A 23,125-nucleotide genomic window follows, 5' to 3' on the forward strand; every position below is an offset into this window, starting at 1 on the left:
TACTACATTTCTATATTAGACTAAGAGAAAAGGAAACAAATTAATTCAAGATACATTTTACAATTACTTTTTTTGTCTGCAGATAATTTGCATTGCAATTTTCAACTACTGCACTAGATTATACAACTTTAAATATTGCTTTATTCTCCAGTTAACCAACACATTGTATTTGATCTGGTGCTTTAGTGTAACTGACAAATTTACAATTTTATTTTATTTAAAAATGACCTGCAGAAAATTTTTCACTAAAAAAATCTCATCGCAGAAAGTGAAAAAAAGTTCTGTCTCTGGGAATATCACTACACTACGTGATGCAGGAGAGGCTTCATTACTAATGAGGTAATATCACTACACTATGTGATGCAGGAGAGGAGTCATTACTAATGAGTTAATAACACTACACTACATGATGCAGGAGAGGGTTCATTACTAATGAGTTAATATAAGTACAGAAAACAAAACTTTATTCTGCCTCTTATGTAGTAATAAAATGTCTAGATCATTGAAAACTTGCCAGCCCGACAACCTTCAGAGACTTTATGGAAACCTACCAAGGGGTTCTTTATATACATATCCTCAAGCAAGTCTCAGTTCTTATTCCATTACAACAGATGGGACTTTCCTCTACCCATTCAGTGATGGGCATATTTTGGAAAAAGGTGAAGTTTAGACTGCACATGCCCTCCCTAGACAATAGCCACCTTTCTCTCACAGTTATTTACACCCATCGGGTAAATTTGTTAAATGTTGGACTCTCATGCAGGTTCTAAAGTGGATTGATCTTCAATTATCCTTGTAACTATACTTTTAATGTTGTCTCATAGTTAGAATGTTCTTTATTATGCTGACTTAAAGGCCCCAATGACTCACATTTAAAGCTTTATTGATCAGTGTGATTAGGCCATAGCAGTTCCTCACCATACCGTACCTTGAACTGTGTACTGCAGCATTAATCTTATCATTTAACATTAGTCTCACTACATGTTCTGAATGTTTTTAATCACCATTATGCGTATGATGTTCTATGTAATTACTTTTGTCTTGGTGCTCATCTTGAGGGTTTGAGAGGGGGGCCAAGGGGGCTATATACTAATAATATTTGAATATGATACGGATGTCAACGCTACTAATCCTCCATTTTGTATAAATGTAAACCATATTGAGATTGTCACCGCTATACTGCTAGTAAAGATCTTTGTAAGCACTTATGCACATATACAGTCGTATGCAAAACTTTATTCACCCCTGACAATTTCCATGATTTTCATTTATAAATAATTGGGTGTTTGGATCAGAAGTTTCATTTTGATCTATCAAATAACTGAAGGACACACTAATATTTCAGTAGTGAAATTAGGTTTATTGGATTAACGAAATTAGACAGGTGCATAAATTTGGGCACCCTTGTCATTTTTTTTATTTGAATACCTCTAACTACCTAGCACTGATTAATTGGAACACACAATTGGTTTGGTGTGCCCATTAAGCCTTGAACTTCATAGACAGGTGCATCCAATCATGAGAAAAGGTATTTAAGGTGGCCAATTGCAAGTTGTTCTCTTTGACTCTCCTCTGAAGAGTAGCAACATGGGGGGCTCAAAACAACTCTCAAATGACCTGAAAACTGACGGCTAGATTACGATTTGTGCGTTAAGGTAAAAAAGCATCCTAACGCTGCTTTTTTTACGTCCGCTACTATTACGAGTCTTGAAGGTTTAGGGTCACCGCACACTTCTTTGGCCTTACAGCAAAACGATTTTTACGTAAACTTTGTAAAGTCTTTTTTCTATGGAACTTCAATAGCGCCGGTATTATGAGTCTGTCCTGGGAGGCCAAAAAGTGAGCGGTACACCCTACCCTGTCAAGAGTCCTAACGCATTTAAAAGTCAGTAGTTAAGAATTTTATGGTACAACGCCGTAGCATAAAACTCATAACTAAAGTGCTAAACAGTACACTAACACCCATAAACTACCTATTAACCCCTAAACCGAGGCCCTCCCGCATCACAAACACTAAAATTAAATTTGTAACCCCTAATCTGCCGCTCCGGACACTGCCACCACCTACAAAACATCGCCGCCACCTACATACTATTTATTAACCCCTAATCTGCCACCCCGTCGCCGCCACCTACCTACACTTATTAACCCCTAATCTGCCGCCCCCAACGTCGCCGCCACTATAATAAACATATTAACCTCTAAACCGCCACACTCCCGCCTCGCAAACATTAGTTAAATATTATTAACCCCTATTCTGCCATCCCTAACATCGCCGCCACCTACCTACATTTATTAACCCCTAATCATCCAATAGAAGCCAATCAGCCAATAGAATGTGAGCTCAATCCTATTGGCTGATTGGATCAGCCAATAGGATTGAAGTTCAACCCTATTTGCTGATTGCATCAGCCAATAGGATTTTTTCTACCGTGATTCCGATTGGCTGATAGAATTCTATCAGCCAATCGGAATCTAAGGGACGCCATATTGGATGACGTCACTTAAAGGAACCTTCATTCGTCAGGTAGTCGTCTGATGAAGAGGATGCTCCACGTCGGATGTCTTGAAGATGGACCCGCTCCGCGGATGGATTACGATAGAAGATGCCGTCTGGATGAAGACTTCTGCCCGTTTGGAGGACCACTTCCCGGCTTCGTTGAGGACTTCGGCCCGGTTGGATGAAGACTTCTGCCGCTTCCTTGAGGATGGATGTCCGGTCTTCAGAACTGTAAGTCGATCTTCAGGGGGTTAGTGTTAGGTTTTTTTAAGGGTGTATTGGGTGGGTTTTATTTTTAGGTTAGGGTTTGGGCCTGCAAAAGAGCTAACTGCCCGTTTAAGGGCAATGCCCATCCAAATGCCCTTTTCAGCGCAATGGGGAGCTTAGGTTTTTTTAGATAGTCTTTTATTTGGGGGGTTGTTTGTGTAGGTAGTGGGTTTTATTGTTGGGGGGGCGTTGTTTTGTATTTTTATTTTTTACAAGTAAAATAGCTGATTACTTTGGGACAATGCGCCGCAAAAGGCCCTTTTAAGGGCTATTGGTAGTTTAGTTTAGGCTAGGGTTTTTTTTTAATTTGGGGGGGCTTTTTTTATTTTGATAGGGCTATTAGATTAGGTGTAATTAGTTTAAATATCTGTAATTTGTTTATTATTTTCTGTAATTTTAGTGTTTTTTGTTGTTGTTGTACTTTAGCTAATTTAATTTAATGTAGGTAATTGTATTTAATTTAGTTAATTTATTTAATTATAGTGTAGTGTTAGATGTTATTGTAACTTAGGTTAGGTTTTATTTTACAGGTACTTTTGTATTTATTTTAGCTAGGTAGTTATTAAATAGTTAATAATTATTTAATAACTATTGTACCTAGTTAAAATAAATATAAACTTGCCTGTAAAATAAAAATAAATCCTAAAATAGCTACAATGTAACTATTAGTTATATTGTAGCTAGCTAAGGATTTATTTTATAGGTATTTAGTTTTAAATAGGAATAATGTAGTTAATGATAGTTTTAGGGGTTAATACATTTAGTATAGTGGCGGCGACGTTGGGGGTGGCAGATTAGGGGTTAATAAATGTAGGTAGGTGGCGGCGATGTTAGGGACGGCAGATTAGGGGTTAACAATATTTAACTAATGTTTGCGAGGTGGGAGTGCGGCGATTTAGGGGTTAATATGTTTATTATAGGGGCGGCAGATTAGGGGTTATTAAGTATAGGTAGGTGGCGGCGACATTGGGAGCGGCAGATTAGGGGTTAATAATATTTAACTAATGTTTGCGAGGCGGGAGTGCGGCGGTTTAGGGGTTAATATGTTTATTATAGTGGCGGCGATGTTGGGGCGGTAGATTAGGGGTTGATAAGTGTAGGTAGGTGGCGGCGACATTCGGGGTGTCAGATTAGGGGTTAATAAATATAATGTAGGTGGCGGCGATGTTGGGGGCAGCAGATTAGGAACTCATAAGTATAATGTAGGTGGCGGCGCTGTCCGAAGCGGCAGATTAGGGGTTAATAAATATAATGCAGGTGTCGGCGATGTCGGGAGCGGAAGATTAGGGGTTAATAAGTGTAAGATTAGGGGTGTTTAGACTCTGGGTTCATGTTAGGGTGTTAGGTGTAGACATACATTTTATTTCCCCATAGGAATCAATGGGGCTGCGTTACTGAGTTTTACGCTGCTTTTTTTTGCAGGTGTTAGACTTTTTCTCAGCCGGCTCTCCCCGTTGATTCCTATGGGGAAATTGTGCACAAGCACGTACGACCAGCTCACCGCTGGTATTGGAGTGCGGTAATGAGCAAAATTTTTCTCAACGCTCACTTCTTGCCTTTTAACAACGGGTTTGTAAAAACTCGTAATACCAGCGCTGCATGTAAGTTAGCGGTGAGAGAAAACTGCTCATTAGCACCGCACAGCCTCTAACGCAAAGCTCGTAATCTAGCCGAAAGATTGTTCAACATTATGGTTTAGGGGAAGGCTACAAAAAAATATTGCAGAGATTTAAGCTGTCAGTGTCCACTGTGAGGAACAAAGTGAGGAAATGGAAGACCACAGGCACAGTTCTTGTTAAGGCCAGAAGTAAAATATCAGAGAGGCAAAGGCAAAGGATGGTGAGAACGGTCAAAAACAGCCCACAGACCACCTCCAAAGAGTTACAACATCATCTTGCTGCAGATGGTGTCACTGTGCATCGTTCAACAATTCAGCGTATGGGAGAGTGATGCGGAAGAAGCCTTTTCTGCAAACACGCCACAAACAGTCGCTTTAGGTATGCAAACGCACATTTGGACAAGCCAGCTTCATTTTGGAAGAAGGTACTGTGGACTGATAAAACAAAGATTGAGTTATTTGCTTGATAGGAGCGTTATGCATGGTGGTAAAAGAACACAGTGTTCCAAGACAAACACTTGCTACCCACAGTAAAATTTGGTGGATGTCCCATTATGCTTTGGAGCTGTGTGGCCAGTGCCGGTACTGGGAATCTTGTTAAAGTTGAGGATCACATGGATTCCACTCAATATCAGCAGATACTTGAGAATAATGTTGAGTAATCCATCACAAAGTTGAAGTTACGCCGGAGCTGGATATTTCAACAAGACAACGACCCAAAACACTGCTCAAAATCTACTCTGGCATTTGTGCAGTGGGACAAGTACAATGTTCTGGAATGGCGTCCCAGTCCCCAGACCAGAATATCATTGAAAATCTGTGGGGTGATTTGAAGCGGGCTGTCCATGCTCGGCAACCATCAAACCTAACTGAACTGGAGATGTTTTGCAAGGTGGAATGTTCCAAAATACCTTCATCCAGAATCCAGACACTAATTACAGGCTATAAGAAGCATCTAGAGGCTGTTATTTCTGCTAAAGGAGGCTCTACTAAATATTATTGCAATATTTCTTTTGGGGTGCCCAATTATTTATAAATGAAAATCATTGAAATTTTCAGGGGTGCCTAAACTTTTGCATATGACTGTAGCTGTCCGGGGGTTTGTGGGTGCCCCTGGAGGACAACTCCTACTTTACTTATAAATCAGAGGCTATCATTATCCACCTCCCATCACCGCTGAAAATGATATCTATACAATGTGCACCTCCTCTCACTGGCCAGCGGCCGGGTTATGAGATCACATAAAGAAACACTTAACCTAAATATAAGACAAAATCTTATACATAGCATGATGTAGTCACTCTCAGTGGTTTATAATATACAAATACACAGATTGCTCATACTTGGAACTAGAATTAACACTTAAGATAATCTAACACTGCAGCTTATACTGCTAGGATGATCTGCTATATCCTTATTGACAACAAAGCTTATTGCCTTATATAATAGTACTTGCAATGTTTTAAGAATACACAGCCCAGTTATAGGTTGTTTTCTTTTTCTTTTAATCCTTCTCATATTTTTTTTATTTAACCAAGTAACCTCAAACCAATATTATAATTTCTTTTTAAAGACACGATGAGTCCACGGATCATCTTCATTACTTATGGGATATTCACCTCCTGGTCAGCAGGAGGAGGCAAAGAGCACCACAGCAGAGCTGTTAAATAGCTCCTCTCTTCCCTCCCACTCCAGTCATTCTCTTTGCCCACGTTAGTGATAGGAAGAGGTAAAGTGAGGTGTTGGATTAGATTCTTCAATCAAGAGTTTATTATTTTTAAAGTAGTGCAAGATTGTGCTGCTTTATTCTAGGGTGTAGCCGTAGTCCATATCAGTCTCTTCAGTAAAGCTTTTGGTGGCTTTAGAGCGATAGGAACTGGTGGGACATAATTCTCACTGCGCCTCCTATACATTTATGCTGCCCTTCTCCTGATAGCCTAGGCACACTTAACTCAGGCTTTATCATTTTCCACAGGGCTATCGGAGGGAGAGGACCTCCTAAACCTGCTGAGCTGCCCTGCTGTCGGGCAGAATACAAAGGTAAGTGCTAACTTTGTTTTATTCTGGGAACAGTAATCTCAGAGGAAAGTGGGCACTTTAACTTATTTCATATCACATAAGTCTCAGACACAGAGATCCTTGTGTTGGGACATCAATCTCTCTTATTTAGAGGGTACTGGAAGGACAGCCATAAGTACAGGCACTGGGGCTGGGGAGCTCATTTTTCATTTCTGGTGGTTATTTTTCTATCGGTTTAATGTAAGACTTTTAAGCCGATCGGGTTATGTGTTTTAACTGTGACGCCCACGATGGGCTGGGCTATCGGTTTGCGCACTTTCTAGATTAAATGCGCAACGCTTAGCCGTTCTATAGCTGCCATAGCCTGCACAGGTGGAAGGCGCCTGCACATTGTGGCTCTAAAACCGCATGGTTTCTTTACTAATTAAGCAAGCGGTTATATCGCTATTGGGCTCTTCAACATCCGGATCGCTCCAGCTCTAAAAAAGTTGAGACCAGGGAGTGAGTCCGTTTGGCAGGTAGGCACCTCAGCAGAGTTGCTGAGGTGTAAGGTTGTCTGAATTTTGTTTTGTTTAGCTACTGGGATACGTTTTTCACTATTACAGTAAAAAAGTTATCTTTTAAAATTTAAAGACACAGTAACGTTTTTTTTTTTCTGTCATCAAATTTTTTGGTATTGAGTAATTTGATTATATTTTGACCCTTTTTTTGAGCACATATTTCTCATGTAGTAGAAAAAGGTTTTCCTTGTTAAATTTTAGAGACAGTAACGTTTTTATTTAAAAAAAAAAAAAAGATTTTTATTACATTGTTTTTTTTCTTATTGTGCTTCAGTATGGACATAGGAGCCATGGAAAATGTTACTTGTGTTTGGATGCCAATGTGGAACCACCAATCCCTTTCTGTCCCTCATGTATTGAGAGGGCTTTAAGTTATAGGGAAAAGATTTTTCATGAGCAAAATTTTTCAAAGGCGGATGCTTCTCAGGAGTCTAATGATGAGATTCAGAGTATGCCGCAGCTTTCTCCCCAAGCGTCCCAAACTTTAACGCCCATGCAAGCAGTGCCCTGTACTTCTGCTCTAGCGCCCGCTGGAGTTACCTTAAAAGACATAGCTGCGCTTATGTCTTCCACAATTTCTGATGTGTTGTCTGCTTTTCCTATGCTACAAGGCAAACGTAAGAGGAAAGACAACCATCTTGTCAGTGAGGTTTCTGATGCAATGGTGGCAATCTCGGGTGTACCCTCCCAGGGAACTGAGATGGAGGGTATTGAGGTTCTATCAGAAGGCAAATTTCAGACTCAGAAAGTTCATTACCTTTGACTGATTCAGAGGTTGTATCTTTCAGGTTTAAACTAGAACACCTCCGCCTGTTACTCAGGGAGGTTTTGGTTACTTTAGACGACTGTGATTCTACAGTAGTGGTCGCTCCTGCGAAGTTGAGTAAATTGGACAGATATTTTGAAGTTCCTTCTTACTCAGACGTTTTTCCAGTGCCAAAGCGAGCTTCGGAGATTGTTTCCAAGGAATGGGAGAGACCAGGTATTCCCTTCTCTCCATCTCCTATTTTCAAAAAGATGTTTCCTATAGCTGACGCTGTCAGGAAAGCTTGGCAAACGGTTCCTAAGGTGGAAGGGGCTATTTCCACCTTAGCCAAGCGAACTACTATTCCCATTGAGGATAGTTGTGCTTTTAAAGATCCCATGGACAAGAAGTTGGAGGGTCTACTTAAAAAGATTTATGTTCACCAGGGTCTGCTATTGCAGCCGGCTGCGTGCATTGCTACTGTCACTAGTGCAGCAGCTTATTGGTTTGATGCTCTGTCCGAGTCTCTCAAGACTGAGACTTCCTTAGAGGAGATCCAAGATAGGATTAAAGCTCTGAAGTTAGCCAATGCGTTTATTACGGATGCTTCTCTGCAAATTACTAAATTGACAGCTAAGAGTTCAGGTTCTCTATCCTAGCCCGCAGAGCCTTATGGTTAAAACCTTGGTCTGCGGACGTGTCATCTAAGTCTAAAGCTTCTAGCGATTCCCTACAAGGGAAAGACCTTGTTTAGACCTGGTCTGACAGAAATTATCTCTGATATCACGGGAGGTAAGGGTCATCTCCTTCCTCAGGATAAGAGAAACAAACAGAAAGGACAACAGAGTAATTTTCGTTCCTTTCGAAATTTCAAGGGAAATTCTTTCTCTTCCTCCTAGCAATCTATGTCTACTTGGAGACCCAACAAGTCTTGGAACAAGGGTAAACAATCCAAGAAGCCTGCTGTTGAAGCCAAAACAGCGTGAAGGACATGACCCCGATCCGGGACCGGATCTGGTAGGGGGCAGACTTTCCTTCTTCGCTCAGGCTTGGGTTCGGGACGTTCAGGATCCCTGGGCAATAGAAATAGTGTCTCAGGGATACAAACCGGAGTTCAAAAATTTTCCTCCCTGAGGAAGATTTCTTCTTTCAAGATTATCTGCAAACCAGATGAAATAAAAGAGGCGTTCTTACATTGTGTAAGAGACCTCTCCTCCCTGGGAGTGATTATTCCCGTTCCAGTACAGGAACAGGGGCAGGGTTTTTATTCAAATCTGTTTGTAGTTCCCAAAAAGGAGGGAGCCTTCAGACCTATCTTAGACCTCAAGAGTCTAAACAAGTTTCTCAGAGTTCCATCATTCAAGATAGAAACTATTCGTACCATTCTTCCATTGATCCAGGAGGGTCAATTTATGACAGTGGATTTAAAGGATGCATATCTACATGTTCCTATCCACAGAGATCATCACAGGTTACTGAGGTTTGCCTTTCTGGACAAACACTTTCAGTTTGTGGCTCTTCCTTTCGGGCTGGCTACGGCACCCAGAATTTTCACAAAGGTTCTGGGGTCTCTGCTGGCGGTTCTAAGACCGTGGGGCATTGCGGTGGCACCTTATCTGGACAACATTCTAATCCAGGCGCCATCTTGTCAACAAGCAAGGTCCCATACTGACGTTGTACTATCCTTCCTGACAACTCACGGGTGGAAGGTAAATCTGGAAAAGAGTTCCTTAATTCTGAAGACAAGGGTGACTTTCTTGGGAACTCTAATCGATTCTATATCTATGAGGATTTATCTGACAGAGGTCAGGAAATCCTTTGATTTCCTGACCTCTGTCAGATAAATCAGATAGATACCTGTCAAGCCCTTCAGTCCGATCCTCGGACGTCAGTGGCTCAGTGCATGGAAGTTATCGAACTGATGGTGGCGGCAATGGACATCATCCCGTTTGCTCGGTTCCACCTCAGGCCTATGCAGTTAAACATGCTCAGGCAGTGGAATGGAGATTATGCAGATTTGTCTCCTCGAATAACCCTGGAACAGGTGACGACGGACTCTCTTCAATGGTGGTTGTCTCTGGATCATCTATCCCAGGGAACCTGCTTTCGCAGACCTTCCTGGGTGATTGTGACAACAGACGCCAGCCTTGTAGGGTGGGGAGCTGTCTGAGGTTCCTTAAAGGCTCAGGGAGTCTGGACTCAGGCAGAGTCTGTTCTTCCTAGAAACATCCTGGAACTAAGAGCGATCTTCAATGCTCTTCTGGCCTGGCGTCAGTGGCTTACATCAATCATCAGGGAGAAACGAGGAGTTCCTTAGCGATGACCGAGGTAGCCAAGATAATCCGGTGGGCGGAGACCCACTCTTGCCATCTGTCAGCGATCCACATCCCAGGGGTGGACAACTGGGAGGCGGACTTTCTGAGCAGGCACACTTTTCATCTGGGAGAGTGGGAACTCCATCCGGAAGTGTTCTCCAACCTGATTCTCAAATGGAGTCGGCCGGAGTTAGATCTCATGGCATCTCGTCAGAGGTCAAGGGATCCCCAGGCGGAACTGATAGATGCTCTGGCGGTTCCTTGGTCCTTCAGCCTTGCCTACCTATTTCCCCAGTTTGCGCTTCTTCCTCGGGTCATTGGTCGAATCAAGCAGGAGAGGGCACCAGTGATCCTCATTGCACCTTGGCTTCGCAGGATTTGGTATGCAGATCTGGTGGACATGTCATCCCTGCCACCTTGAAGACTTCTGTTGAGGAAGGACCTTCTCATTCAAGGGCCCTTCCTTCACCCAAATCTAGTTTCTCTGAAGCTGACTGCTTGGAGATTGAACGCTTAATCTTATCCAAGCTGGTTTTTCTGATTCGGTCATAGAGACCATGATTCAGGCTCGTAAGCCTGTAACTAGAAAGATTTACCATAAGATATGGCGTAAATTTCTCTATTGGTGTGAATCCAAGGGCTACTCATGGAGTAGAGTTAGGATTCTCAGAATTTTGTCTTTTCTCCAAGAAGGTTTGGAGAAGGGTTTATCGACAAGTTCCCTAAAGGGTCAAATCTCTGCCTTGCAGAGGTCCCAGATGTACAATCATTTTGTCAGGCCTGTGTTCAAACTAGTTACTCCTCCATGGAGTCTGAATTTAGTTCTCAAAGTTCTTCAAGGGGCTCCGTTTGAGCCTATGCATTCCTTAGATATTAAGTTGTTATCTTGGAAAGTTTTATTTCTTGTTGCTATTTCTTCAGCTCGAAGAGTATCTGAGCTCTCTGCGTTGCAATACACTTCGCCTTACCTTATTTTCCATTCAGGTAAGGTAGTTTTACGTACTAAACTAGGTTTTCTTCCGAAGGCTGTTTCAGACAGGAACATTAATCAGGAGATTGTTGTTCCTTCCTTGTGTCCTAATCCTTCTTCTCAGAATGAACGTCTTCTGCACAATTTGGATGTCATCCGTGCTTTAAAATTTTACTTACTGGCGACTAAGGATTTTCGTCAGTCCTCTTTTTTGTTTGTAATTTTCTCTGGGAAACGTAGAGGTCAGAAAGCTACGGCTAGCTCTCTTTCTTTTTGGCTGCGGAGTATCATCCGTTTTGCATATGAGACTGCTGGACACCACCCTCCTGAGAGGGTTACGGCTCATTGCACTAGGGCTGTTGCTTCCTCATGGGCATTCAAAAATTAAGCTTCTGTGGAACAGATTTGCAAGGCTGCAACTTGGTCCTCTCTTCACACTTTTTCAAAATTCTATAAATTTGATACTTTTGCCTCGGCTGAGGCCGCTTTTGGGAGAAAGGGTCTTCAAGCAGTGGTGCCTTCCGTTTAGGTTCCCTGTCTTGTCCCTCCCATATCATCTGTGTCCTCTAGCTTGGGTATTGTATCCCACAAGTAATGATGATGATCTGTGGACTCATCGTGTCTTTAAAAAGAAAAGAAAATTCATGCTTACCTGATAAATTTGTTTCTTTTTAGACACGATGAGTCCACGGCCTGCCCTGTTCTTTTAGACAGTTTGTGGGTTATTGTAAACTTCAGACACCTCTGCACCTTGGCTTTTCCTTTCTCTTCCTAACTTCGGTCGAATGACTGGAGTGGGAGGGAAGGGAGGAGCTATTTAACAGCTCTGCTGTGGTGTGTTTGCCTCCTCCTGCTGACCAGGAGGTGATAATTCCATAAGTAATAAAGATGATCCGTGGACTCATCGTGTCTAAAAAGAAACAAATTTATCAGGTAAGCATACATTTTCTTTTCTTTAATAAATAAAAACAAAAAAAACTCTAAATAAGCGCTCAAAATACAGTCCAGTGGTCCAAAAGTGGCCAAATGACTCTAGAAGGGGGAAAATTAGGACTTATATATATTGCATGTTTACTATTACCATACAGACATGATATGAATACTTGATATGTACAATACCTTGTGTTTAGCTTTTTATGTAACTTTGAGTCCTTAATAATAAAAAAAAATGTCTAGATCATTTAGGTGGTACAGAAAGTGCTTAAAACATCGTTTTGTCTCTACCAACAGCTATTCACTCTAAGTACACAGACTGGCGCAAGTACCTAATGGGACGGCTGGTTGGCTCGCACACTTTACCAGTGGATTTCCATATTAAGGTGAGATTTACTTCAGGATTCAGGGCTGTGGAGTTGCAATTTAAAACCTTTGACTCATTCGTCTTAGTTGGTTTTTATAATTCCCCAATTCTGGCTTCTTCATAAGATAACACAAACTGTAAGCTGCATAACAATCTACCTTCGTATCTGAGAAGAATTTTGCAATGAATTAATGAAGCTTTTTTTGTCAAATGAGCATATTGTTTCATACTTTTTCTTTTCACTGATCTCCCAGAACAAAAGTATCACAAATGAATATGCAAATATTGTGTGAACTCAATTTGCACATGTGCAGTTAAAGTGAATGTCAATCCTAGCGTTTGTGAAACGCTAGGATTGACCATTGGAACAAATAAAGGGGACTTCACAGTCATGCTGAAAGCTCCTTTATTTGTTTCAAGCGTTCGCCGCTCTGAGCTGCTCAGGCAGCCCATGGCAGAATGCTGTTTTGCTAAGAGTTGATGTTTTCACCTCTTAGACAATAGCCGTGCGGGAAATCCGGCTTGGCACCTGCTGGAACGTACAGCTATTGGCTTTGAGTTGGAAACAGCCTTCTGCCCTTGAAGCAAATAAAGGGACTTTCCGTATTAAGTATTTTTTACTTTATGAATGAAAGTCTCCTTTATTTGTTCCACTGGTAAATCCTAGCGTTTCACAAACTCTAGGATTTGCCATCGCTTTAAGGAAATAGAAGAGGGCAGGCTACCCCTGTCTTTTTCCTTAAAGTAATGGGAAACTTTCCCCTTTGTAGAAACAGATCCGGAATGTTGGTGATATTTTAGATGCAGTTTAATTCATTAGTTTTAATGAAGAATGCATGAACGCTTTAACTTGCTTTTATTTTACACAGGTGGTGAGTCCACAAACCATTACTCCTGGGAATTACTCTTCCTTACCCCTAGAAGGTGGCAAAGATTCCCAAACCCCAAGAACTCTATAAAACCCCTCTCACTTCACATGTACCTCAGTCTTTATTTCTTTCATGTAATTGGCAAGAGTCCATTAGCTAGTGATGTATGGGATATACAATCCTACCATGAGGGGCAAAGTTTCCCAAACCTCAAAATGCCTATAAATACACCCCTCACCACACCCACAATTCAGTTTTACAAACTTTGCCTCCCTATGGATGTGGTGAAGTAAGTTTGTGCTTGATTTTCTTCTGAGAGTACTCTGAGTACAGTGAATGTCAGAGGGATGTGAAGGGAGTATCACCTATTGAATTATATGGTTTTACTCGCGGTAAATCTTTTCATAGGTTCTCTGTTATCAGACGTAGAGATTCATCTCCTACCTCCCTTTTCAGATCGACGATATACTCTCATATTCCATTACTTCTACTGATAACCGTTTCAGTACTGGTTTGGCTATCTGCTATATGTGGGTGGGTGTCTTTCGGTAAGTATGTTTTCATTACTTAAGACACTCTCAGCTATGGTTTGGCACTTTATGTATTAATGTAAAGTTCTAAATACATGTATTCTACTTATATTTGCCATGAGTCAGGTTTATGTATATTTCCATTTGCAGACTTTCAGTTTCAAAATTGGGAAAGCATATTTAGGAAGTTATTTTTTCTTACCTTGGGTATAGTCTTTTCTTCAAAATTGACTGTTTTTCATTAATTTTTGCGGGCAAAATTAAGCTTGCGAAGCCGCAAAATGCTGATTTCTCCAACATAGGTGTGTCCGGTCCACGGCGTCATCCTTACTTGTGGGATATTCTCTTCCCCAACAGGAAATGGCAAAGAGCCCAGCAAAGCTGGTCACATGATCCCTCCTAGGCTCCGCCTACCCCAGTCATTCTCTTTGCCGTTGTACAGGCAACATCTCCACGGAGATGGCTTAGAGTTTTTTAGTGTTTAACTGTAGTTTTTATTATTCAATCAAGAGTTTGTTATTTTAAAATAGTGCTGGTATGTACTATTTACTCTGAAACAGAAAAGAGATGAAGATTTCTGTTTGTATGAGGAAAATGATTTTAGCAACCGTTACTAAAATCCATGGCTGTTCCACACAGGACTGTTGAGAGGAATTAACTTCAGTTGGGGGAACAGTGAGCAGTCTTTTGCTGCTTGAGGTATGACACATTCTAACAAGACGATGTAATGCTGGAAGCTGTCATTTTCCCTATGGGATCCGGTAAGCCATTTTTATTCACACAGTAAATAAGGGCTTCACAAGGGTTTATTAAGACTGTAGACATTTTCTGGGCTAAATCGATCATATTTACACATATTTAGCCTTGAGGAATCATTTAATCTGGGTATTTTTTGTAAAATAATATCGGCAGGCACTGTTTTAGACACTTTATTCTATAGGGGCTTTCCCTAATCATAGTCAGAGCCTCATTTTCGCGCCGGTATGGCGCACTTGTTTTTGAGAACAGCATGGCATGCAGCTGCATGTGTGTGGAGCTCTGATACATAGAAAAGTCTTTCTGAAGGCATCATTTGGTATCGTATTCCCCTTTGGGCTTGGTTGGGTCTCAGCAAAGCAGATTCCAGATTATTTTAAGGGTTAAAGCTTCCAAATTTGGTGTGCAATACTTTTAAGGCTTTAAGACACTGTGGTGAAATTTTGGTGAATTTTGAACAATTCCTTCATACTTTTTCGCAATTGCAGTAATAAAGTGTGTTCAGTTTAAAATTTAAAGTGACAGTAACGGTTTTATTTTAAAACGTTTTTTGTGCTTTGTTATCAAGTTTATGCCTGTTTAACATGTCTGAACTACCAGATAGATTGTGTTCTGACTGTGGGGAAGCCAAGGTTCCTTCTCATTTAAATAGATGTGATTTATGTCATAAAAAATTTAGTAAAAATGATGCCCAAGATGATTCCTCAAGTGAGGGGAGTAAGCATGGTACTGCATCATCCCCTCCTTCGTCTACACCAGTCTTGCCCATACAGGAGGCCCCTAGTACATCTAGCGCGCCAATACTCCTTACTATGCAACAATTAACGGCTGTAATGGATAATTCTATCAAAAACATTTTAGCCAATATGCCCACTTATCAGCGAAAGCGCGACTGCTCTGTTTTAGAAAATACTGAAGAGCATGAGGACGCTGATGATATTGTTTCTGAAGGGCCCCTACACCAGTCTGAGGGGGCCAGGGAGGTTTTGTCTGAGGGAGAAATTTCAGATTCAGGAAAAATTTCTCAACAAGCTGAACCTGATGTGATTACTTTTAAATTTAAGTTGGAACATCTCCGCGCTCTGCTTAAGGAGGTGTTATCCAATTTGGATGATTGTGATTATCTGGTCATTCCAGAAACACTATGTAAAATGGACAAGTTCCTAGAGGCCCTGGGGCCCCCCGAAGCTTTTCCTATATCCAAGCGGGTGGCGTACATTGTTAATAAAGAATGGGACAGGCCCGGTATACCTTTCGTACCTCCCCCCATATTTAAAAAATTGTTTCCTATAGTCGACCCCAGAAAGGACTTATGGCAGACAGTCCCCAAGGTCGAGGGGGCGGTTTCTACTCTAAACAAGCGCGCCACTATACCCATAGAAGATAGTTGTGCTTTCCAAGATCCTATGGATAAAAAATTAGAAAGTTTGCTAAAAAAGATGTTTGTTCAGCAAGGTTACCTTCTACAACCAATTGCATGCATTGTCCCTGTCACTACAGCCGCGTGTTTCTGGTTCGATGAGCTAGAAAAGGCGATTATTAGTAATTCTTCTTCTTATGAGGAGATTATGGACAGAATTCGTGCTCTTAAATTGGCTAATTCTTTCACCCTAGACGCCACCTTGCAATTGGCTAGGTTAGCGGCGAAAAATTCTGGGTTTGCTATTGTGGCGCGCAGAGCGCTTTGGTTAAAATCTTGGTCAGCGGATGCGTCTTCCAAGAACAAATTGCTTGACATTCCTTTCAAGGGGAAAACACTGTTTGGCCCTGACTTGAAAGAGATTATCTCTGATATCACTGGGGGCAAGGGCCACGCCCTTCCTCAGGATAGGTCTTTCAAGGCCAAAAATAAACCTAATTTTCGTCCCTTTCGCAGAAACGGACCAGCCCCAAGTGCTACGTCCTCTAAGCAGGAGGGTAATACTTCTCAAGCCAATCCAGCCTGGAGACCTATGCAAGGCTGGAACAAAGGAAAGCAGGCCAAGAAACCTGCCACTGCTCCCAAGACAGCATGAGATGCGGGCCCCCGATCCGGGACCGGATTTGGTGGGGGGCAGACTCTCTCTCTTCACTCAGGCTTGGGCAAGAGATGTTCTGGATCCTTGGGCGCTAGAAATAGTCTCCCAAGGTTATCTTCTGGAAGTGATTCATCCTGTTCCATTAAGAGAACGAGGGATGGGGTTCTACTCCAATCTGTTCGTAGTTCCCAAAAAAGAGGGAACGTTCAGACCAATCTTAGATCTCAAGATCCTAAACAAGTTTCTCAAGGTTCCATCGTCCAAAATGGAAACCATTCGAACAATCCTTCCATCCAGGAAGGTCAATTCTTGACCACGGTGGATTTAAAGGATGCGTATCTACATATTCCTGTCCACAAGGAACATCATCGGTTCCTAAGGTTCGCATTCCTGGACAAGCATTACCAGTTCGTGGCGCTTCCTTTCGGATTAGCCACTGCTCCAAGGATTTTCTCAAAGGTACTAGGGTCCCTTCTGGCGGTGCTAAGACCAAGGGGCATTGCTGTAGTACCTTACTTGGACGACATTCTGATTCAAGCGTCGTCCCTTCCTCAAGCAAAGGCTCACACGGACATAGTCCTGGCCTTTCTCAGATCTCACGGATGGAAAGTGAACGTGGAAAAGAGTTCTCTATCTCCGTCGACAAGAGTTCCCTTCTTGGGAACAATAATAGACTCCTTAGAAATGAGGATTTTTCTGACAGAGACCAGAAAAACAAAACTTCTAAACTCTTGTCGGATACTTCATTCCGTTCCTCTTCCTTCCATAGCGCAGTGCATGGAAGTGATAGGTTTGATGGTAGCGGCAATGGACATAGTTCCTTTTGCGCGCATTCATCTAAGACCATTACAACTGTGTATGCTCAGTCAGTGGAATGGGGACTATACAGACTTGTCTCCGAAGATACAAGTAAATCAGAGGACCAGAGACTCACTCCGTTGGTGGCTGTCCCTGGACAACCTGTCACAAGGGGTGACCTCCCGCAGACCAGAGTGGGTCATTGTCACGACCGACGCCAGTCTGATGGGCTGGGGCGCGGTCTGGGGATCCCTGAAAGCTCAGGGTCTTTGGTCTCGGGAAGAATCTCTTCTACCGATAAATATTCTGGAACTGAGAGCGATATTCAATGCTCTCAAGGCTTGGCCTCAGCTAGCGAGGGCCAAGTTCATACGGTTTCAATCAGACAACATGACGACTGTTGCGTACATCAACCATCAGGGGGGAACAAGGAGTTCCCTGGCGATGGAAGAAGTGACCGGAATCATTCAATGGGCGGAGACTCGCTCCTGCCACCTGTCTGCAATCCACATCCCAGGAGTGGAAAATTGGGAAGCGGATTTTCTGAGTCGTCAGACATTGCATCCGGGGGAGTGGGAACTCCATCTGGAAATCTTTGCCCAAATCACTCAACTGTGGGGCATTCCAGACATGGATCTGATGGCCTCTCGTCAGAACTTCAAGGTTCCTTGCTACGGGTCCAGATCCAGGGATCCCAAGGCGACTCTAGTAGATGCACTAGTAGCACCTTGGACCTTCAAACTAGCCTATGTATTCCCGCCGTTTCCTCTCATCCCCAGGCTGGTAGCCAGGATCAATCAGGAGAGGGCGTCGGTGATCTTGATAGCTCCTGCGTGGCCACGCAGGACTTGGTATGCAGATCTGGTGAATATGTCATCGGCTCCACCATGGAAGCTACCTTTGAGACGAGACCTTCTTGTTCAAGGTCCGTTCGAACATCCGAATCTGGTCCCACTCCAGCTGACTGCTTGGAGATTGAACGCTTGATCTTATCAAAGCGAGGGTTCTCAGATTCTGTTATTGATACTCTTGTTCAGGCCAGAAAGCCTGTAACTAGAAAAATTTACCACAAAATTTGGAAAAAATATATCTGTTGGTGTGAATCTAAAGGATTCCCTTGGGACAAGGTTAAGATTCCTAAGAGTCTATCCTTCCTTCGAGAAGGATTGGAAAAAGGATTATCTGCAAGTTCCTTGATGGGACAGATTTCTGCCTTGTCTGTGTTACTTCACAAAAAGCTGGCAGCTGTGCCAGATGTTCAAGCCTTTGTTCAGGCTCTGGTTAGAATCAAGCCTGTTTACAAACCTTTGACTCCTCCTTGGAGTCTCAACTTAGTTCTTTCAGTTCTTCAGGGGGTTCCGTTTGAACCCTTACATTCCGTTGATATTAAGTTATTATCTTGGAAAGTTTTGTTTTTGGTTGCAATTTCTTCTGCTAGAAGAGTTTCAGAATTATCTGCTCTGCAGTGTTCTCCTCCTTATCTGGTGTTCCATGCAGATAAGGTGGTTTTACGTACTAACCCGGTTTTCTTCCAAAAGTTGTTTCTAACAAAAACATTAACCAGGAGATAGTCGTGCCTTCTCTGTGTCCGAAACCAGTTTCGAAGAAGGAACGTTTGTTGCACAATTTGGATGTTGTTCGCGCTCTAAAATTCTATTTAGATGCTACAAAGGATTTTAGACAAACATCTTCCTTGTTTGTTGTTTATTCTGGTAAAAGGAGAGGTCAAAAAGCAACTTCTACCTCTCTCTCTTTTTGGATTAAAAGCATCATCAGATTGGCTTACGAGACTGCCGGACGGCAGCCTCCTGAAAGGATCACAGCTCCTTCCACTAGGGCTGTGGCTTCCACATGGGCCTTCAAGAACGAGGCTTCTGTTGATCAGATATGTAGGGCAGCGACTTGGTCTTCACTGCACACTTTTACCAAATTTTACAAGTTTGATACTTTTGCTTCTTCTGAGGCTATTTTTGGGAGAAAGGTTTTGCAAGCCGTGGTGCCTTCCATTTAGGTGACCTGATTTGCTCCCTCCCTTCATCCGTGTCCTAAAGCTTTGGTATTGGTTCCCACAAGTAAGGATGACGCCGTGGACCGGACACACCTATGTTGGAGAAAACAGAATTTATGTTTACCTGATAAATTACTTTCTCCAACGGTGTGTCCGGTCCACGGCCCGCCCTGGTTTTTTAATCAGGTCTGATAATTTATTTTCTTTAACTACAGTCACCACGGTATCATATGGTTTCTCCTATGCAAATATTCCTCCTTAACGTCGGTCGAATGACTGGGGTAGGCGGAGCCTAGGAGGGATCATGTGACCAGCTTTGCTGGGCTCTTTGCCATTTCCTGTTGGGGAAGAGAATATCCCACAAGTAAGGATGACGCCGTGGACCGGACACACCGTTGGAGAAAGTAATTTATCAGGTAAACATAAATTCTGTTATTTATTGTGTTATTCTTGGCAAGAGAATTTTTTTGGCTCGAAGGTATGTTCAGTGACGCAAATTCGTCATTTCCGGCGTCTTAGTTGACGCCAGGTCTCCTTGCACAAGGTTGCGTCTGCCGTGACACGAGTTGTGTCATTTCCGGATGTTAGCGCCCAAAAATGTAATTTTGCGTTGCACATCATACTTATATTATTTAAACCCCACTTCCGATATTCCTCTTGCCTTTTTCTATGCTCAGAGCGCTATGCTGTTTGCATTTTTTTCCCATTTCTGAAACTTCCATATAAGGAAATTGATAATTTTGCTTTATATGTTGTTGTTTTTTCTTACATTTGCAAGATGTCTCAATCTGATCCTGTCTCGGAAATCACTGTTGGATCCCTGCTGCCTGATAACAGTTCTAATAATATAAAAATACCAAACATCACAAAACAAAATCAAAGTGAAATAAATGTGATGACTCAAAAAGAATCATAAAAGCAACATAAATAGAACGTGAAAAAAATTAAAAGTTCATATAAGGATATGCGTATTCTTGCTGGGAATCTTCTGTTTCTTTGTATCCTTAGAATCTCTCAGAGAAAAGAGAGAGAAATTGCAGCATAGTGTGATTCTGTAACAATATCCAGAATATATACCAAACTTGTGGCCAAATGACTACTCACATGGATTAGAGCTTATGCCCAAGCTCAAGGAAATGCGCACACCCACTTTATACTGGTGGGTAAACAGTACTCTCACGGCAAAGTAGTATAAAAGAATTTATTAAAATACAATAAAAGCATCACAAATGCTTAACATAACACCTATCACAGAGGTTAATAGAGCAGTAAATGCTTATTATTGCTCACAAAAGCAAACTCCACTGAAGGATGCAAGCGGATTCGGGCAGCAGAAATTTAACCGCTAAACCGTCCAACCTGACCACAGATGGGAGTAGCTCCTCCTTCCGGTGCAAGAGCAAGTGTAGAGACGCACAAGAGAGGTAAAAGTTCCTACTCTACCCTGTCCATATTCCTTCTTCTCTTGTTGAACAGATCCAAATCTGTACGGGTATACCTTCTTTTTCCGGTTTCTAAAAAAACTTCCTCATCGTCTTCTGAATTACATCTGTTAAATTCCTCATACCTATTGTATGTGCTAATTTCATTATGGTATTGTGCTTTTTGTTTTCTGAAGGGATTTTTTGGCTGTTGCCAACCATAATCTTCCCTCCTCTGTTGTTCAGAATGTTGGTAATTGCCTCTATTATGTTGATGAGTGTAGTTCCTAGTGTCATGCTGAGAGTCATTATGTCTATACCCCAGATGAGGATTTTCTTCATTTCTATATGCATAATATTGCTCCCTTTCTCTCTGTGCCAAGGTACTATTATTATGTTTATGCACCAAGTTATTTTTACCAGGATTTTTGTTTGTGTACCCATACCCACTATCTTTCTGATGATTATCCATAGTGTTTTTGTTTTTACGGGCATTGAATGTATTTGTTCTCATGTTTTTAGCTCTGTAATTCCTTTCCTTTCTATCTTTATAGTCCTCATAGTCTCTAAAATATTTCTCTCTTTTAGTGTTTTTAATTTCTTTTTTTTCAGAGAGTCTATGTTTTCCACTATTTTACTGGAAAGGTCTTCATAATTAGTATTGCCCATGTGTGGGATTACTTTCTGTTCTAATGAGTTAATTTCCTCATTTACTTCCTCTAAAAGTTTTTTTTCTTTCACTAATAATTAAACCCATCAACTTTTTTGTACAGTCTTCTAAAATGTGATTCCATTTTGTCATGAACATTAAGTTATCCTGACCAAAAGTAGGATTCTTGAAAAGCCTTAGTCCCCTGGGAGTAATTTGTTCTTTTAAATATTTTTCTAATGTGACAATTTCCAAATGATATTTAGTTTCTTTTATCATATATTTTTCCACTTCTCCTAATAAGCTTTCTAAAGATTCGCTTGTTCTCAGTGCTTTCCAAAAAATTATCAGCGCAAGTAGTGATTCGTCTACTATTAAATAGTGCCATTTGACTATATTAGAAATTTTTTTTCAATGCCCGTAAAAACAAAAACACTATGGATAATCATCAGAAAGATAGTGGGTATGGGTACACAAACAAAAATCCTGGTAAAAATAACTTGGTGCATAAACATAATAGCACATTGGCACAGAGAGAAAGCGAGCAATATTATGCATATAGAAATTAAGAAAATCCTCATCTGGGGTATAGACATAATGATTCTCAGCATGACACTAGGAACTACACTCATCAACATAATAGAGGTAATTACCAACGTTCTGAACAACAGAGGAGGGAAGATTATGGTTGGCAACAGCCAAAAAATCCCTTCAGAAAACAAAAAGCACAATACCATAATGAAATTAACACATACAATAGGTTTGAGGAATTTAACAGATGTAATTCAGAAGACGATGAGGAAGTTTTTTTAGAAACCGGAAAAAGAAGGTATACCCGTACAGATTCGGATCTGTTCAACAAGAGAAGAAGGAATATGGACAGGGTAGAGTAGGAACGTTTAACTCTCTTGTGCGTCTCTACACTTGCTCTTGCACCGGAAGGAGGAGCTACTCCCATCTGTGGTCAGGTTGGACGGTTTAGCGGTTAAATTTCTGCTGCCCGAATCTGCTTGCATCCTTCAGTGGAGTTTGCTTTTGTGAGCAATAATAAGCATTTACTGCTGTATTAACCTCTGTGATAGGTGTTATGTTAAGCATTTGTGACGCTTTTATTGTATTTTAATAAATTCTTTTATACTACTTTGCCGTGAGAGTACTGTTTACCCACCAGTATAAAGTGGGTGTGCGCATTTCCTTGAGCTTGGGCATAAGCTCTAATCCATGTGAGTAGTCATTTGGCCACAAGTTTGGTATATATTCTGGATATTGTTACAGAATCACACTATGATAACAGTTCTACCAAAGATAAGTGTATCTGTTGTAAGTTAGCAGAGATTATATCTCCAGCTGTAGTATGTAACAGTTGTCATGATAAGCTTTTACATGCAGAGAATGTATCCATTCTTTACTAGTACAATGCCTGTTGTTCCTTAAACATCTAATGTACATGATATCCCTGTGAATATAAAAGATTTTATTGCTGATGCGATTCAGAAGGCTTTGTCTGCTATTCCGCCTTCTAATAAATGTAAAAGGTCTTTTAAAACTTCTCATAAAGTTAATGAAATTTCAAATGACCGACAATATACTGAATTATCCTCCTCTGATGAGGATCTATCTGATTCAGAGGATCCTACCTCAGAGATTGACAATGACAAATCTACTTATCTCTTTAATATAGAGTATATTCGTTCCTTGTTAAAAGAGGTGTTGATTACTTTTAGTATCAAGAGGACTAGTTTCCTCAATATCCAAACTAGTAAACGTTTAAATTCTGTTTAT

General features: G+C 41.4%; 1 protein-coding gene across 1 annotated transcript in view; it reads left to right on the forward strand.

The window, feature by feature from the left end:
- Positions 1 to 23,125, forward strand: part of L3MBTL2 (L3MBTL histone methyl-lysine binding protein 2) — a 270,019-nt gene that overhangs the window by 89,436 nt on the left and 157,458 nt on the right. The window contains 1 exon segment of the mRNA XM_053721399.1: positions 12,225 to 12,313. Coding sequence (XP_053577374.1) covers positions 12,225 to 12,313 — 89 coding nt within the window.

The sequence above is a fragment of the Bombina bombina genome, chromosome 7, assembly GCF_027579735.1.
Source record: "Bombina bombina isolate aBomBom1 chromosome 7, aBomBom1.pri, whole genome shotgun sequence".
In the NCBI taxonomy this organism is placed as follows: domain Eukaryota; kingdom Metazoa; phylum Chordata; class Amphibia; order Anura; family Bombinatoridae; genus Bombina; species Bombina bombina.